The sequence below is a fragment of the Triticum urartu genome, chromosome 6, assembly GCF_003073215.2.
Source record: "Triticum urartu cultivar G1812 chromosome 6, Tu2.1, whole genome shotgun sequence".
Classification (NCBI taxonomy): Eukaryota; Viridiplantae; Streptophyta; class Magnoliopsida; order Poales; family Poaceae; genus Triticum; species Triticum urartu.
This window is the reverse complement of record NC_053027.1, coordinates 575,430,944-575,448,267: the sequence shown is the minus strand read 5'-3', so window position 1 is coordinate 575,448,267 and position 17,324 is coordinate 575,430,944. Positions and strand designations below refer to the sequence as shown.

At 46.8% G+C, this 17,324-nt stretch overlaps 1 protein-coding gene and 1 pseudogene across 1 annotated transcript; both read right to left on the bottom strand.

Moving 5' to 3' along the window:
- Positions 1–3,713: 3,713 nt before the first annotated feature.
- Positions 3,714–5,006, bottom strand: LOC125517107 (annotated as a pseudogene).
- Positions 5,007–5,722: 716 nt separating this feature from the next.
- On the bottom strand, positions 5,723–7,012 carry LOC125513191 (BTB/POZ and MATH domain-containing protein 2-like). Its single transcript, XM_048678222.1, has 2 exons — positions 6,182–7,012; positions 5,723–6,073 (listed from the first exon to the last, which is right to left on the bottom strand). The coding sequence occupies exons 1-2, from the start codon at positions 7,010–7,012 to the stop codon at positions 5,723–5,725; spliced, it is 1,182 nt and encodes a 393-aa protein (XP_048534179.1).
- Between the last annotated feature and the right edge of the window lie 10,312 nt (positions 7,013–17,324).

Below are 17,324 nucleotides of genomic sequence, written 5' to 3'. Positions count from 1 at the left end.
CGTGGATCCCACTCCGTCAGCATGGAGGTCTGGGAACGCGATATGAATTTCAAGTAGGAGATCATCGTGGTCTACGGCCCAGCCGACCATAGTCGCTCCGTCGCTTTTTTGGCCGAACTCCATGCCAAGATTTCTTCCGCGACCCTACCGGTAGTGGTCGGTGGAGATTTCAACCCTCTCCGCTCCCCCAAGGAAAAGAGCAATTCGCGTGTTGATTATGCGGAGATGAATCGGTTTAATGATTGGGTTGTGGATCTAGGTCTCCTAGAACTGGATGGGGTCGGGGCACGGTTTACCTGGACTAATCGATAGGTTTCCCCGACCCTTAGTGTACTCAACCGCGTGTTTGTCTCACCCGACTGAGAGCTCCGGTTTCCTTTGGCCTCGCTCCAGGCGATTACTCGCATCGGGTCCGACCACGTTCCCCTTCTCTTGTCTTCTAGGGATGAGAGACCACAGCCTCCACCGCGGTTTCGGTTTGAAACTTTCTGGCTCCGGCAACCGGGCTTTATGGCTGCCGTCGAGACTCATTGGGTCTCGGCTTTAGCCGAGCCCCATAGGCGGATGTCCACTCCGGACGAATGGCACCACCTTTCCAAACGGTCCAGGCAATTCATGAAAGGGTGGGGTGTCAATATTGGGCGAGACCTCCGTCTCCAAAAGGCCTCTCTTCTCGAGGAGATTCGTGCCCTTGACCTTCGTGCGGATATCTCCAGGATTTCCTCTAATGAATGGGCCCATAGATATAACCTGGAAGACTCCCTCATGGAGATCTATTCCAAGGAGGAGGAGTTCTGGCGACATCGAGGTTCTGTTAATTGGGTGTTGTCCGGCGACGTCAACATGGCCTACTTCCAGGCCATCGCTAATGGCTGTAGGCGACGATGCTCCATTCCCCTTTTATGGGAATGGGGCCAACTATTCCAAGATCATGCTGGTATTCGTTCTCTAGTTGACGACTTCTACAAGTCGTTATTCGTGGGGTGCCCTCGAGGGGGTATCGCCCTGGCGGACCATATTTGGTCTCCTGACCAACTAGTTTCCCCGGAGGAGAACGCGGTCTTGCTCGCTCCATCTGATGCCGCGAAAGTCGAGACCTTTGTCAAAGCCATGAACCCAGCCTCGGCCCCAGGTCCGGATGGGCTTCCGGTTCGCTTCTTCTAGGCCTTCTGGCCGATGGTTAAGGACCTTATCCTGGACCTGTTCCAGGATTTTGCTAGGGGAACATTAGATATGTCCCGGCTTAATTACGGGATCATCTCTCTAATTCCCAGGTGCCAGGTGCTGCTGACATAAGGAAATTCCGGCCTATCACGGTCCTCAATGTGATATTCCGGATTTTGACTAAGGGGCACGCCACTAGGGCGGCCCTAATCGCCCCTCGGATCCACCACCCGAACTAGTCTGCCTTCACGAAGGGCAGGTTTATTCTGGATGGGATTCTCGCTCTCCACGAGGTCATCCATGAGGTCAAGAGCAAGCACCTTTGTGTGGTGTTCTTCAAGATTGACTTCCATAAAGCATACGACATCGTTCATTGGTCCTTCCTTCGGGAGGTGTTGCTCAAGCGTGGCTTCGACTCCCACTGGGTCGCGAGGGTGATGCAGTTAGTGACGAGCGGCCGCACAGCTGTGAACATCAATGGGGAGATCGGGCCTTACTTCTTGACTGACCAAGGCGTCCGGCAAGGGGATCCGATCTCTCCGTTTCTTTTCAACCTTGTGGTTGATGCTTTGGCCTCGATCCTATACTTGGCCAAGCGGGCCGGTCACATTCGGGGGATTTGTCCCCACCTTGTGAACAATGGAGGTCTGAACCACCTCCAGTATGCGGATGATACCATTATGATGGTGGAGGGATCGAACGACGATATTCGAAACCTCAAGTTCCTCATCCTCTACTTTCAGGAGATGTTGGGCCTCACGATCAACTTCGCCAAGAGCAAGGTGATGGTCCTGGGATACTCCCAGGCGGAGGCTCAGCGGATCGCCAATCGCTTGAATTGTCGATTGGGATCCTTCCCGACCACTTACCTTGGCATGCCGATTAGTGACACGCGGCTACTGGAGAAGACTTTCGCCCAATAGTCGCCAAACTCCAACCTAGGTTGGAACCTTGGCAGGGGAGATGGCTATCTAAAGTCGCTTAAGTCATTTTGATGAACTCCTCCCTCATTAGTCTTTTGATGTACATAATGGGATTCTATAGTCTACATGAATCCTTTCATCATGAGGTCACCAAACTCCTATCTAGATTCTTCTGGGCGGGAGAGAACAATAAACAGAAGTACCACATGGTGAAGTGGTCCGAGATCTGCAAGCCTAAGGACCAGGGCGGCCTGGGAGTCATTTCATCCAAAGGGATGAATATTTCCCTCCTCTCCAAATGGCTCTGGCGTATTCAGACCGATATGGGAGGCCTGTGGCTCGAGATTATCCGCGCGAAGTATCTCTGCGGGCAGCCATTGGCATTCGCTCCCAGATCTGTAGGATCCCAATTCTGGCAATCAGTGATCCGGCTGATGCCGGTCTTGCGCATAGGGACCTCTATTAAAGTTGGTTCCGGGTCCGGCACATTATTCTGGCTCGATCGGTGGGCGGGGCCTCGCCCATTTGCGGAACGCTTCTACGCGTTATTCTCGATTTGTGTCCGACCACAACTCTCTGTAGTTGTGGCCTTAGCTGACTTGGGTGCCATTGCCTTTCGCCATACCTTCGGGGCGGTTGAGCTCGAGCAATGAGACGAAATGCTCGAATGTATCGCCCTCCATCCCCCTCCCTTGAGCCCGACTCGCTGTCTTGGCACCTGGAGCCAAATGGCAGATTCTCGACTAGGTCCCTTTACCAGGCGATCGTTCCCACCCCTGGCCCGGTGGAACTATCGGTGATCTGGGAGATAAAACTCCCATTGAAGATACGCATCTTTCTCTGGCAATGGGCCCGAGGCCGCCTCCCGTCGGGGGCGTAGGTTAGCAAACGTAACAGCCCTGGGATGGCCTCTGTCTCATTTGTTTGGTCCAGGAAGACTGTAACCACATCTTCTTCCGGTGCCCTGTAGCGCAGTTTCTATGGAGCTGCTTCTGGGAGGTCATTGGCCGGAATTGGTGCCATGACAACCTCCCTAGCCGCCCCCCAATTTGGGTGGCTTTGGGCACTCTTACTTGGACCCTTTGGTGTTCCCGCAATAAACTAGTCATTGAGCGTATCATTCCATACCGTGTGATTGATGCAATCTATAAAAACGTGTGGCTTCTTACAGCTCTGGAGACCGCTTAGCAAGCGGTGCGACCATGGCGTCATCGACAACATTATGGCAGGTCTTCGTTTCGCGGCATCGGCTTTCGCTCCTCCGCCACCTCCACCGCTACCACCCTCGAGCCGGATTAGCTCTCTTTTTTAGACTTCTTTGGGGCTTGTTCCGCTGTGCCCCCAGCATGTCCGTTGCTTTATAATATAAAGCGGGGAAAACCCTTTTTCTTAAAAAACACTCATGCCTTCCTTCGCTTCTGCCACGGATTATTAAAACAGAAATTTCCACCTCTGTTTTACCAAAAATAAATAAATAAAGCTGCCTACATATTTGCGTGGAACATATATATCCATACAGGAATGAAATGGAATGAAATGGAATTGCCACAAAGCATATATCACTCAACTTATATACCGTCCATCCCAATCCCATGGAGGGACACTATTGTAAACAGAGAGTACGTGTTACTTCTGATTCGAAGCAATAAGCTTGGCAATGAGGTCGCTCAAAACAAAGGGTAGGTCTTAACTATATGTTCCCAGCCCTTAGTCGCCATTAACGTTTGCAAACACGAGGGAGATTGGGCTCGGATAAACTTCAAGCACGCCTCCTTCAGTCCACAGCAATGGTGCTGCTCGGCTAGAACCAGGGTGGACGCCACCGAGCTCACACTTATGTTGTGAGACAACTGCTTTTCACATATGAACTTGAGTCGTTGGATATCATATTTGTCTGCTGCTACCAACAAATCTTTCAGCCATTGCAGCCGCGTCTCATCATCTTCTTGTCCATGTTTCACAACTTCTGTTTCATCCTCCTTCTTCTCAGGGAACAAGTCTGTGTAGATGAAGGTAAGCAAAGCCCTGAATACTTTTGCTTCCATGTCTTTGATATGTATGGTGGTGGACGTATCGGTGCCCTCCTTCATGGGGTCAAAGAGTTGTGCCATGAAGACTTTAGACCTGGTTGCAAGCAGACACCGGTGTGCGGCGAACATCTCGCCGCTAACCTCGAATGTCACATCCGCGCCAAGCTTGATTTCAAGGAGATCGTCAAAATGATGGAATATGTCGGGTAGGCGCACGGCGGTGCCACGGCCACCGGCATCATCATCCTCTGTGTTGTAGACCATGATATCACACCTGGCGGTGAAAGAATCGGCCTCCAGATCCGTTTATCGTTCAAGAACGTCCTTTTTCATAAACCTGTCGTAGCCATAAGAAGAACCACCGGAAGGGAAGCTGCATGTTTCAGCATGACAAAAATAGACTGGGTTTTGCTTCTCAACCTGGTCGATGAGACTGAAACCAAACTTGGCTTCCACAGGCTTCTTGCCATCGTCGTCTTCATCAAGGAAAACATAGAGGGAAACAAAGTCGGCGCAATCCGAGCTCTTGCCGTTGGGGTAGTACTTGATATGCCAAATATAGCCTCCTACCTCAAATTGGCGAGAGGCGATGCCTTGACCAGTGGGTGTCAATTTCTTGGTGCGCGAGTAGTTTTCGACGACAACCACATGGTACCCGCAGTCGGAGTTGGATTCAACGTAGGTCATGGTGGAGTCGGAGTCGGAGTTGGATTCATCCACGAGCTCTTGATTCGTGTATCAAAATTCCGTGCTTTCGTGGATTTTTCATTCATGTATCAAAATTTCCCATCAAAACTTGCCTACATTTTGTGCATGTATCAAATTAGATAATTAACGGCCGAGTTTACCTATTATGATGTAATTGAATGGAATTGTGACCAAGCAGCATCCCGGCCTCAATGCTGTTAAAGCTTCAGCATGAATGAACTATGTTTCTTTTATTCCATATACAGCGCCAACTGGATCCTGACTAAAATGCAGCCACAAAGAATGATTTCTTGGTCTATTTTTAGCAAGTGTATGTATGATTTTAGACTACAGATCGAGCATCTATGAATTTTCAGAGTGTGCGCTGATGTTGGTTGTGTGCATCTTAACTATCACAGACTGGGTGTTTACTCATTTTGTTTTGTATCTACTTGATGCTTCATTCTGAGTTAATAAAATCGCCCTTTTTCAAACGGAAATAAACTTGCCTACTTTTGCTTCCACCATTGTGTACACCTGAATTTTCAGACCATATATATTCCAGGAAGAGACGGATTTTCCTAATTTAGCATACATTCTACTTCAATAAAAGGGTTACATGACAGGGAAGACACCAAAGCAATAATAAGAGACAACACACAGAGTAATATATGAGCATAAAAAAAACTAGTTGTGAATGTTACAGATTGCTGTAATACGTAGTTTGACGCCTGACCGAATATTCCATGAAGAGATAATTTGTCCATATGTTGGATTTTTTTTCCGATTCCGCATATAGGAAAATTTTACATGACGGGAAAATTGAAAGCAAGACACTGCGACCTCTCTAGAGTATCATTTGCATAAGGGGATCACTTCAGGAACAAGTGTGGAACATGTGTACCATATAGGAGAGTGTTACTTTTGTCGGTTCGAAGCAAGCTTGACAAAGAGCTCCTTCAAAACAGAGGGATAGGTCGAAACTACATGATCCCAGCCATCGGTCGTCGTTACTGTTTGTAAGCATGAGGGGGACTGGACTTGGATAAACTTCAAGCATGCCTCCTTCAATCCGTGGCAGTGGTGCTGCTCGGCTAGAGCAAGAGTGGACATCACCGAGCTCACACCTATGCTGTCAGACAATTGCCTTTCTGATATGCACTTGAGCCGTCGAAGATCGTACCTATCTGCCGCCACAAACAAGTCCTGGATCCATTGAATCCACATTTCATCCTCTGTTGCTTCCTCTTTTTGTCCTCCTTCTAAAACCTGTGACACTTCTTCCTCCTCCATGTCGTCCTTCTCTATCGCAGTGAACGAGTCTGACAGCATAGGTGTCAGCTCTATTGTTTCCTCTTTTTGTCCTCCTTCCAAAACCTGTGACACTTCTTCCTCCTCCATGTCGTCCTTCTCTATCTCAGGGAATGAGTCTGTGTAGATGAATCTAAGCAATGCTCTAAACACATTTGCTCTCATGTCTTTGATATGTATGACACCGGACGTTGTAGTGCCCCCCTTCCTGGGACCAAAGAGTTGTGCCATGAAGACTTTGGACCGGGCTGCAAGCACACAACGATGTGCGGTGAAAGTCTCGCCACTAACCTCGAATGTCACATCAGCACCCACCTTGGTTTGAAGGAGAGTATGAAAATGCTGGTCTATGTCAGAGAGGAGCACCTTGGTGTCGTGACCACTGGCATCCTCGGTGTTGGGATCCTTGCAAACCATTATGTCACACCGGATGGTGAAAGAATCGCCCTTTAGATGCGCGGATCGTTCAAGGGCATCTTTTCTAAGAAACTTCCTGGTGCCCCAGGAATCACTGTCGTCGTCGGCGAACCTGCAGGCTTGATTGGTTGCACGAATGTACATTGGCATCTGCTCCTCAACTTGATCGATGAAACTAAAACTGAACCTGGCATCCACTGGTTTGTCGTCTTGACGGAAAAGGGATACATAGAGACAGATGAAGTCGGCGCAGTTCGGGTTCTCGCCATTAGGGAAGTACTCAAGGAACCAAGCATGGCCTCCTACCACAAAAGCACCAGAGCTGATGCAAACGGCGACGGGTGTGTCTTCTTTGGTACGCGAGTAGCCATTGACCATAAGGAGGTGGTAGCCGTTGTTCGTGCCGGCGTCGACGGCCCATGTGTTGCAAGAGCACCCCTCATGGCCTTGGACGATGGATACACCGGTGAAGGAAGACATGACGAACCTACCACTGTCAGTGTCGTAGTCACCGCCGATCCCCTAACTGTGCGCCAAGGTTGCGCGTCGCAGGAAACAGAGGGATTGATTGGTTGTCTCGCATATAAACATGGCCGGCCGGCCGGATCGTGTCCTACTCCAAATCCAAATCTGTAAGACACGGCAACACTTGCCTTATTGTTATTGGGTACGGCAAGCTGCCAAATCCAGCACGCTAATTAATTATATACAAACTCTAATGGTAATTAAGATTTATTGAATAAAATACCGTCGATCAAAATTTCCCATCCCAGCAAAACTTGCCTGCATTCTGTGTGGAACATGTGCGTATGTGTCAAATCAGATTAAATTATTATTGATGGCCAAGTTTTTTTTTTGAGGGAAATGCCATCATGGCGGTTTATATTTCATGTGAAAACAGGGCTACATCGTTTGAGAGTACATCAAGCAGAAAGTCCGAAGCCTCGGTCTGCCACACAATAGTTCTCGAAGGCTCCGACTTTGTAGCCAACAAATCAGCCGCCATATTGGCCTCCCTAGGACAATGACAGAACTTAACAGAAATAAAATTACGACATAAAAAAGCACACTCTTCATAGATGGCTGCAGCTGGACCTAACGAATTTCCTCCATGTTGCATGGTGTCAATCACCTCCATGCAATCAGCTTGGATCTCCACCTTATTGCATCCAACATTGTTCGCCAGAATCAGCCCGTCCTTGAGGCCTCTAGCCTCTGCTGTTGCTGTGTCCTCAGCAAAAGGGATATTGCTCGCCAACGCCGCAATGAACGCTCCCATGGAGTCTCTAATAATGGACCCCGTTCCACCAGTGCCGCTATCTGCATCGAAGGAAGCATCGACATTTAGACTGACGAAACCTTTGGGTGGTCTAGTCCAACCATGCCGCTGGATCCACCTCGCACCTTGCTTCCTTGATCTCATGAAGTTCTTTGTCAGAGTGACAATAGCTTGGGCCGAACGAGCCGGCTCCCGCATGGCCTCACCATGGGTGAAGCACCGGCGTTCCCACCATATATACCACAGGGCCACCACCACCAGCTCCTTCCTGGACACGCCCGGGAGTGCCGGGACGGCGGCATTGGGCATCAACAGCAAATCTCCTAGGACCGACGAGCCCTCCGACTCAGCTTCACATAGCTCATTTATAATAGAGTTCAAACCAAGCTTTGCCCAAATTTCTTGGACCTGTTGCATCTGAAAAACGAATGGCGAACACTCTCGCAGTCTGATTCACAAATTGGGCAGTCCAATGTTGTGATCATATGTCGGTTTGCCAACACACCCGACACGGAATTGCACCATACAGGGCTCGCCATACATGCACTTTAATTTTAGCCGGTACTCGAAGCTTCCATAGAATGCGCCAAACTGGACTAGTACTTGAGGACAATACCGAATTTGTTTGTCTCAACTTCCGTCCTGATCCCACTCCACGTGATAAGCCGTCTTGACCGAGAAAATTCCAGTTTTGTTGTAGTGCCATGAAACAAAGTCCTCCATCATCCCCGTAGCCAGGGGTGTATTCAAAATACGATTTGCATCAATGGGACAGAATATATGTCTGATAAGTTGCTCATCCCAACACCCATTGTCCACGTCAATCAGTTCAGACACTTTCGTGAGTATGATATTACCTCGTGGAGTCATTACCTTCCTGTTTGGGCTGCTAGATACCCATGGATCACTCCGAATGCTTATTTGTGTGCCATCTCCCACTCTCCATATATATCCTTTTTTGAAAGTCTGAACACCACTCCGCAAGCTCTGCCACGTATAAGAACTGCCTTTCTTGAGGGAACAATTCAGTAAATTGTCGTCCGGGAAATACTTTGCCCTCAATACTCTGGCACACAAAGAGTCTGGTTCTGCTAGCAGTCTCCAGCACTGTTTAGCTAGGAGAGCCAGGTTGAAACAGTGTACATCTCTGAAACCCATACCTCCGTTGCTCTTTGGCACACACATCTTCCACCACGCGAACCAGTGCATGTGCTTCTTCTCATCCTCATCTCCCCACCAGTACTGTGACATAGCGGTTGTTATCGCATTGCAAATTTGTTTTGGTAGTTTAAAGACTAGCATGGCATATGAAGGAATGGCTTGAATAACAGCTTTCAACAACACTTCTTTCCCTCCAAAGGAGAGCTTCTTCTCCTTCCATCCTCTGATCCTATTCAACATTCTATCAACAATATATATGTTGGAAACAGTCAGTTCTCTCCACCCCAACAATCGGGGGCAGCCCCAAATACTTGTCTGTAATTGCCTCGGCCATAATGTTCAATGTGGTACAAACCTCAGCCCGCACTTCCACCGATGTACAAGGGCTAAAGAAAATGCTCGATTTAGCGTCGCTCACCAGTTGCCCCGAGGTAGCACAATAATCATCAAGAGCGCGACGAAGGCTGGCGGCATTGCTTGCATCTGCTCGCATCATAATGAGGGAGTCGTCCACAAAGAGAAAATGAGAAACGGCCGGGGCATCCCAGCATACTCTCACCCCTATCAAATTACCCATCTCCTCCTCATGAATGAGCAAACTAGAGAGGCCCTCCGCACAAATTAAAAAAAAGATAAGGTGATAGCGGGTCTCCTTGGCGGAGGCCTCGAGTTGGAACAAAGAAATCTGTGAGAGACTTATTAAACGAACTTGATACTTTACTGACCGTACACACTCCATAATGAGTGACACCCAATCTGATGTGAATCCCATCCGAAGCATGATTCTCTCGAGAAACACCCACTCGACCCTGCATAGGCCTTGTGCATGTCAAGTTTTACCGCACATATTCCGAACTTCCCGGCTCTCTTCCTCTTGATAGCATGATAAGTCTCAAAAGCAACTAAAAAGTTGTCCGTAATCAAGCGCCCGGGGACAAAAGCGCTTTGATTAGGTGAAATAAGCTCCGGCAACATATTTTTTAGCCTATTGGCTAGCAGTTTCGAAATCACCTTATAAACCACATTGCAAAGACTTATCGAACGGAACTGTGTGATTACCGCCGGATTTTCCATCTTTGGGATAAGAACAATTGTAGTGTTGTTCCATCCTTTCGGTATCTTCCTATTATTAACTGCCATCAACACTTCGTCAATCAAATCCTCGCCAATTATGTGCCAGAACCTTTTATAGAACACCGCATGCAGTCCATCAGGCCCCGGTGCTTTAAGATCACCAATGTTATACAGTGCTCTCTTTACTTCATCCCTGGAATAGGGTCTCATTAGTTCCTCATTCATCGCATCAGAGACCCTAGGCTTTACCTTGTCCAAAACAGTTTGGTCCGGTTCTTGCACATCCGAGGAAAAAAAGTCCCTCAAAATAGTGCGCCACATGGCCCTTAAGTTGGTTCTCCTCCTCAATCCAGTCCCCAGACTCTCCTTTCAATTTCTTGATAATTTTCTTCTTGCGTCTCCCAATGGCTGCACGATGAAAGAAATCTGTGTTTTGATCACCCCGACAAAGCCAATCAACACGTCCTCTCTGCATCCAGTATATCTCCTCTTGTTCAAGTAGATTTTCAATCTGCATGTGTAGGTCGTGTTGCCGAGCTACTGCCTCGCCCGTCAACGGCCCGACAACACATCATTTAACTCTTTCTGGAGTTTCCTCAACCGGATTCTAGGACCCTTTAGTGTCTCCTTATCCCAAGTGTGCAAAGTAGCATGAATATCCCCTGTCACTTGAGAGTAAGGCTCGGTCCCTCTGACTTTTGCACGATCCCAGGCAGCTTGAACTATCACCTCCACATCCTCCTCCGCAAGCCACCTAGCTTCGAATTTCCTCGGTCCCGGCGGACCCCTTGGCTGTAATCCTAGCTGAAAGTCAGTATCAATTAGGATCGGCCGGTGATCTGATTTATTAAACGGTTCGTTCACAACACCATATGCTAGGAAAAGATCAGCACAAGAGCTACTTGAAACTGCTCTGTCAAGTTGCTCTCGTATTCGACCTCTACGCCAGCTGAAAATGTCGCCCGAGTAACCAAGGTCATCGAGCCCGCAGTCGCTCAGGGCACTGCTAAAAGCCTGCATACATCGCTGAGGGCGTGCAGCCCCTCCTTCCTTCTCACGAGCTTGCAAAATTTCATTAAAATCCCCTGCCACTAACCATGGCAGATTAGTCGTCGCGTGCAAACCTCGCAAATATTCCCACGAAAGATGCTTTCGGTCACTACTTGGCTCGCCGTAGAAGCCTGTGAAGCGCCATTCCGCTGCTGTCGTCTCCTTAAAGCGTATATCTATGTAATTTGAATGAACAGCCCTAGATGAGACTCTCAGGCTAGTTTGCCAAAGCATGATCAGTCCTCCACTTCTGCCGTCACTTTCCGAAACTTCCATCTCGTCAAAACCTAACCTCCTTCTCAATTTCCCTGCCTTAGCCATGTCCAGGTGTGTTTCAGACAGGAACAACACATCTGGTTAGAACTAGTATGCTGGAATTGTTTGTCTCCTGATGAATGAACTAGTATAATAGCACCAGCTCCTGAAACAACTGGCTAGAACGAACGAACGAATAAATAAAATGCATCTCCAATAATTTCTTGGTCTATTTCTAGCAAGTGTATGTGTGATTTTAGACTACAGATCGAGCATCTATGAATTTTCAGTTTGTATTCCCAGATCCTCCTCTTCGCACCCACACGGCCAGTCATCATCAAGCCACTAAAATCAACAAGGTTTTGCTTCGTTAGTCGCGGATTATCAACTTTTTAAATTACCTGGATGAAGACGCAACCAACAGCATCAAGGAATCATTCTCTCCCATTGGAGGCACACATGGTGAGGGCTCAAGGTGTCAGTTAAGAAATGCTTCAGCGAGCATCGCCATGTTGAGTGAATTGCAGTTTCACGGCAATATTTGCAAGGCTACCTATATGATATCCGTAGCCAGAGCAAAGATTCAAAATTCCTATACAACTGGGTAATTCTAGCCAGCGTCAACAAGCAGCAAACCTCACACTTGATGAAGGCTCAAGGTTGTGCAACATATATTGTCAGGTGCATCTGCAGCATCAGGATATTGCCACTGCCTTTGAACAGAGCATCAACTTGGGTAGTGAATGCCAGAAAAAATAAATGGGTCTTTGTGAGTAGCAACACAAGGACTCACAAAGAGATGTTTGTTAAAATACGCGTATGCTTGTACTGACTCTCCCAGAACATGCAAACAGATAAGAGTGATGATTCACACCACCTGGTTTCCTGCAAACTGACATTAATCGACAACAATGCGCTCAAAGCTCAGTTAGTTTCATACCTATCTTAGGAAGAGTATAGCTCCAAGTAAATTGACCTAAAGATATTTATATTACATAAAGAAAAGTATAGCCCTTGTCGGTGCGCTCAAAGCTATCCCCAGCTTTTCATCGCAGAAAAATGACAGCAATCAACCATCTACGCTTCAAAATACACCAGAATGGATGCCATCTTTTCAGGTACAGAGCCCAAGATTTGACACTCTGGCTGCTCAAGACAACAAGAAATCCTGATGATCTTTTGTCTTGTCTACCAGCAGGTTCGTTCCCCAAAATACAGGTTCATAAAATGCCTTTCCATAAACATCTACATTATTCTTCTTGATTGACAACCACTAGAAAAGGGATCTACATGACAGCAAAGGCACAAAGCAACAATTTCTTGGTATGAGACAGCACAGAGAAATATATGAGGATTAAACGACAGCCAGTTAAGGAACTTGCATAATAATGCGATTTTGATGCTCACACCTGAATGTACATACGGACCACCCATTTCACAGAGACAATTTGGCCATATATAAGTGTTTTACATAAACATCTACATTACCTGATGAGAACAAAAGCAAGACGCACAGACTACCTACCATCTCTCCAGAGGATCCCATATATGCATAAGAGTGCCACTACAGGCCTAAGGAAGATGCATACCAGATATGTAGTGTTGCTACTTGCACCGGTTCAAAGCAATCTTGGCAATGATCTCCTTCAAAACCGAGGGATAGGTTGAAACTACATGATCCCAGCCATTGGTTGCCATTACTTGTTGCAAGCAACCCTGATGTCACAGCGGATGGTGAAACAATCCCCCTTTAGATCTGATGACCGTTCGAGGGCGTCTCTTCTCAGAAACTTGTCGCTGCCCCAGGAAATAGCAGTGCTGGAGAAGCTGCAGGTCTTGTTGGCATCACGAATGAACATTGGATTGTGCTGCTCAACGTGGTCGATGAGACTAAAGCTGAACATGGCCTCCACGACCATGTCGAAAGGGTCGTCGTCGTCGTCGTCGTCGTCGAAGAGGAGGGTAACATAGAGAGAGATGAAGTCGGCGCAGTCCTTGTTTATGCCGTTGGGGTAGTAGTCGACGTACCAATCATGGCCTCCCACCGTGAAAAGATGAGTGCCGGTGGGTAGCTCCTCTTTGGTGCGCGAGTAGGCCCGGACCATGAGCAGGTGGTACCCTACCCACTGTCCGCGTCACCAGCGTAGATGGCCGACGTGTCGCAGGAGCTCTGCTTGCCGCCGTCGACGACAGACACACCGGTGAACATGGACATGAGAGACCTGCCAGTCACCATTGAAACCAACCCAAAGTTTCAGAGTTGGGGTATTTGAAAAGGATTGGTCCGGCTTTCTGTAGCCCAATCAATCATATTTGTGTCAGGGGTTGATGAAAGCTAAACCTTTCTTTATGCTGGAACTATTTACGCACCAAGCAACCTATTTACATAGTACAAATTTACATGGCATGGCAAACAAGAATCTCTCTGGTGCGAATTTGTTTGTATCTCAAACAAGTTAAGTTTCGAGTGAAGTGCACTGTAGGTTCCTAAACTATTCGAGGGGTGTCAACCAGGTCCTCGAACTATGAAAATCGACATGTGGGTCCTCGAACTATTGTAAGTGTCTCAGTCACGTCCAAAACCTGCCCGACCCAGTCTGACCTGCCGTTGACTGTTGCCACGTCGGACAGGGGTAACGGAGGTGGATGGATATTTACAAAAAAACACCTCGAATCGTTTCAGATCTCCATTCCCCAGTCCTTGCCTCTTCTTCTCCTTCTCTCCCGATCTCTCTCACGGCGATTTGGGGGCGGCAGCGCCATGGTCCGGAGCTGGAGCACGTCTGCGAGCTCTTCCTGGCCGCCTTCCTCTGACCCTGAGGCTGGTGCATCTCTCGCTCTACTTAAGTGCTGCACGTGCGGCTGGAGGCAAGTGATTCGTCTGGTTTCCAAATCTGAGAGGAATCCAGGACGGGTTTTCTTCAAATGCCCTAATCACAAGGTCACTTTCGTTGTTTGAGTTAGTCTTCACTTTCGAATCAATAAGATTTCTCAAATTTTCTGCTCTTTGTTTGCTTGATTTTTTTGTTTTGGCAGAGAGGGTCACATGGATCTTGTGACTGCTATCACTGGATAGATGAATATTTGGATCTTGTTTTGTGCCATGGTTATAATATTCCTGAAGAGGAGGTGGAGTACATTGCAATGATTTCCAAGCCCTATCTGGACAGGGAGATGACAACCAAAGGAACGAAGCCAAACATTCGTGCTAGTTTCATAGAGAAAGATAGCAGGGCAGAAAGTGTGGTCAAGAAGATTAGCAACATTCCTGGAAATCAGATGAGCCAGATTGCTGAAGATATCAAGCTTCAGTTGGATCTTGTTGTAGGCATAGGTTGGAAGATTCTGCTTGTTTGTACCATGATTCTCGCCGTGAACTTGTATGCTGTTGTAATGAAGTAGGAGCTGAAATGTGTTTTTAGTTGCCAAATGTGCAAGAAACATTGTCAGTGAACAATGTATGGTGCATGTAGCGATGACATGATGAAATATTTCCAGAATGTGCTTTGCAATATTCCCAGAATGTGTAAGCATGACAAATTTTGGCAAGCATTTCATCACATTTTTAACAAACACTATCATAACAGGTTGTTCACAAAAGACATACATAATTGGCATGAAATCAGTCATCATTAATTAGCTGAATGCATAACAAGTTTTGTCACAAAAGAGGAGTGCATCCAAAAGAGAGGGACAGTAGCATCTATCATAACAGGTTGTTCACAAAAGACACATATGCACTCCATACGCTATTACAAGGTGTGGATCAAAACCTACAGCCAAGACATGGGCATGAGCTCAGGTTTCCTTCAACACCTCAAGGAGCTTTTCTCTCTATGCATTAATCTTTAGGCATTTTCTTTGCCTTTGTTCTTCTGGCCTGTTTTGCTGCTTCAGTTACACCAACAGCAGCATCTGTTTGGGAGGCTTGAGTGGCTGCTCTAGGAGGCACAAAGGCTTGCCTAACAGCTGCTTTAGGAGTTGTCTTTTTCTTCTTAGTTTGTAGCTTTTTCTTCAAAAATTGTGTACTGGTTGTGCCCTGGGCACTGGCAGCTCATCTCTCCTCGATGCAATGAAAGAGCACTCAGGAAGTGGTCCTGGTGGTGCATCAGGTGTTACTTGAGATGCTTCAACCTACACAATTGACACCACGGATACATCCGTTTGAGCGACAAGTATTTCCGGACAGATAAATATGTAAACAACATTTCTTTGGAATAAATGCTAACCTCTTGGAATAATGTTGACAGCACAGAACATGTGTGTGAACTATCCTCACCAGGTATCTAATTTCAAATGTAAAACCATGTCAATTCATTGCATTTGGATACACTACAAGTAGGCATTCAAGCATGGTTAGTTCAGTACCTGTGTGATGGTCATCTCAGTCCATTGGGAGTCCTGTGCAGTAGGTGCTTGAAGCAAATTTCTTCTCACAGGTAGTTTTTCTAGTGCAGGCACTCTATCAGATGGATGTAGTACGGTGCATTTTCTTCTATTGTGTTCTGTGGAGTTGCAGACACTGCAATGCATTATTACTCCATGCTTGCTAAACCTAGTGCCTTCATCCTTCTCTGAAGGGTGAACTATTCTCTTCTTCTTTTTCCTGCCTGCCTTCTTCTCATACTTTGGAGGTTCTACCGGAGGACCATTTGTTTTCTGCCACTCAGCTGGATCTCTGCAAGGCATGATGACATGTCCATATGCCAGCCTGTATGCCTCAATACTATAGCAAGCAGCCACTTTGTCCTCTGGTTTAATTCTCTCAAACCTCAAACAAGCAATACTATGGCTACAAGGAATCCCTGTCAGCTGCCACCTTCTGCAACTACATTTGTTCTTGAGAATATCAACAACATATTCATTTTCACGGCTCATTACCTTGAACACGCCTTTGCCAGTAGGACATTCATGGCAACTTTTTGCCCATTCAATGTTTTTGTCAAGTTTTTTCTTGATCTTTGGGCATAATGGTAGTTGAGACCAGTCATCCTCACATTGCTTTCTATTTGTATACCATATTGTCATCAACTGCGCCTTGATCTTCCTCAACATGCTCAGAATTGGTAACTCCCTTGCATCAAGTATCCATTTGTTGAAGACCTCACAACTGTTGTTGAGGAGTAGATCACACTTAGGTAATTCTTCAAAAAATGCTCTACACCATGTGTTAGGGGCAAGGCCATCCAAATATGCCCATGCTTCTAGATTCATCTCCTTCATCTTCTCCATGTTCTTTTTCCATGTAGCCATATTGTTGCTTCTTGCTATTGCCCACAACTGGTTCTTCAATGTTTCACCCTTCCAATTGGCATGGAAGTTCTGGTATAAGTGTCGTACACAAATCCTATGCTCTGAATCAGGGAACATATCGTCCACAGCATTAATCAAGCCTTTCTGCCTATCACTCATGATTGTCCATGGTTTAGTGTTCTGAATTAACAGATCCTCTTTCAAGGTCTTGAGAAACCATGTCCAGGTGATGGTGTTTTCAACCTCAACTACTGCAATGGCTATTGGAATGATGCAGTCATTGGGATCAACTCCTATGGCTGTTAGAAGTATTCCTCCATGCTTTGTCTTAAGGTGGCAACCATCCAGACAAATTACTGGCCTACATCCTTGCAGAAAACCCTTCTTACATGCATCTATAGACATGTACAATTTGTCAAAAAGAACACCATTTTTCAGTTTCAAATAGAATGTGCTACCAGGATTTTGTGTTCTCAGCTCTTCTGCAAAATCCCACAACATATTGTACTGTTTTTGCTCATCTCCTCTAATCTTTCGGATTGCTTCTCTCTTTGCTCTAGCAAGCTTGCTCTTGGTGGCTGCCATATTGTAATCCTCTTGCACATTACTTCCCAGGGTTCTCAATGAAATTGATTCATCTGTCCTCACCTTCTCAACATACTTCTTTGCTATGTAACTAGCAGTGAATTGCTTCACCTCCCACTCCCTACTGCAAGTGTG

Excerpts from the sequence above, each read along its gene's own strand:
- LOC125513191 (XM_048678222.1), bottom strand. The coding sequence starts at position 7,012 with ATGTCTTCCTTCACCGGTGTATCCATCGTCCAAGGCCATGAGGGGTGC. Across the intron at positions 6,074-6,181 it reads AGGAGGAAGAAGTGTCACAG|GTTTTAGAAGGAGGACAAAA; the intron begins GTTTTGGAAGGA and ends GAAGTGTCACAG.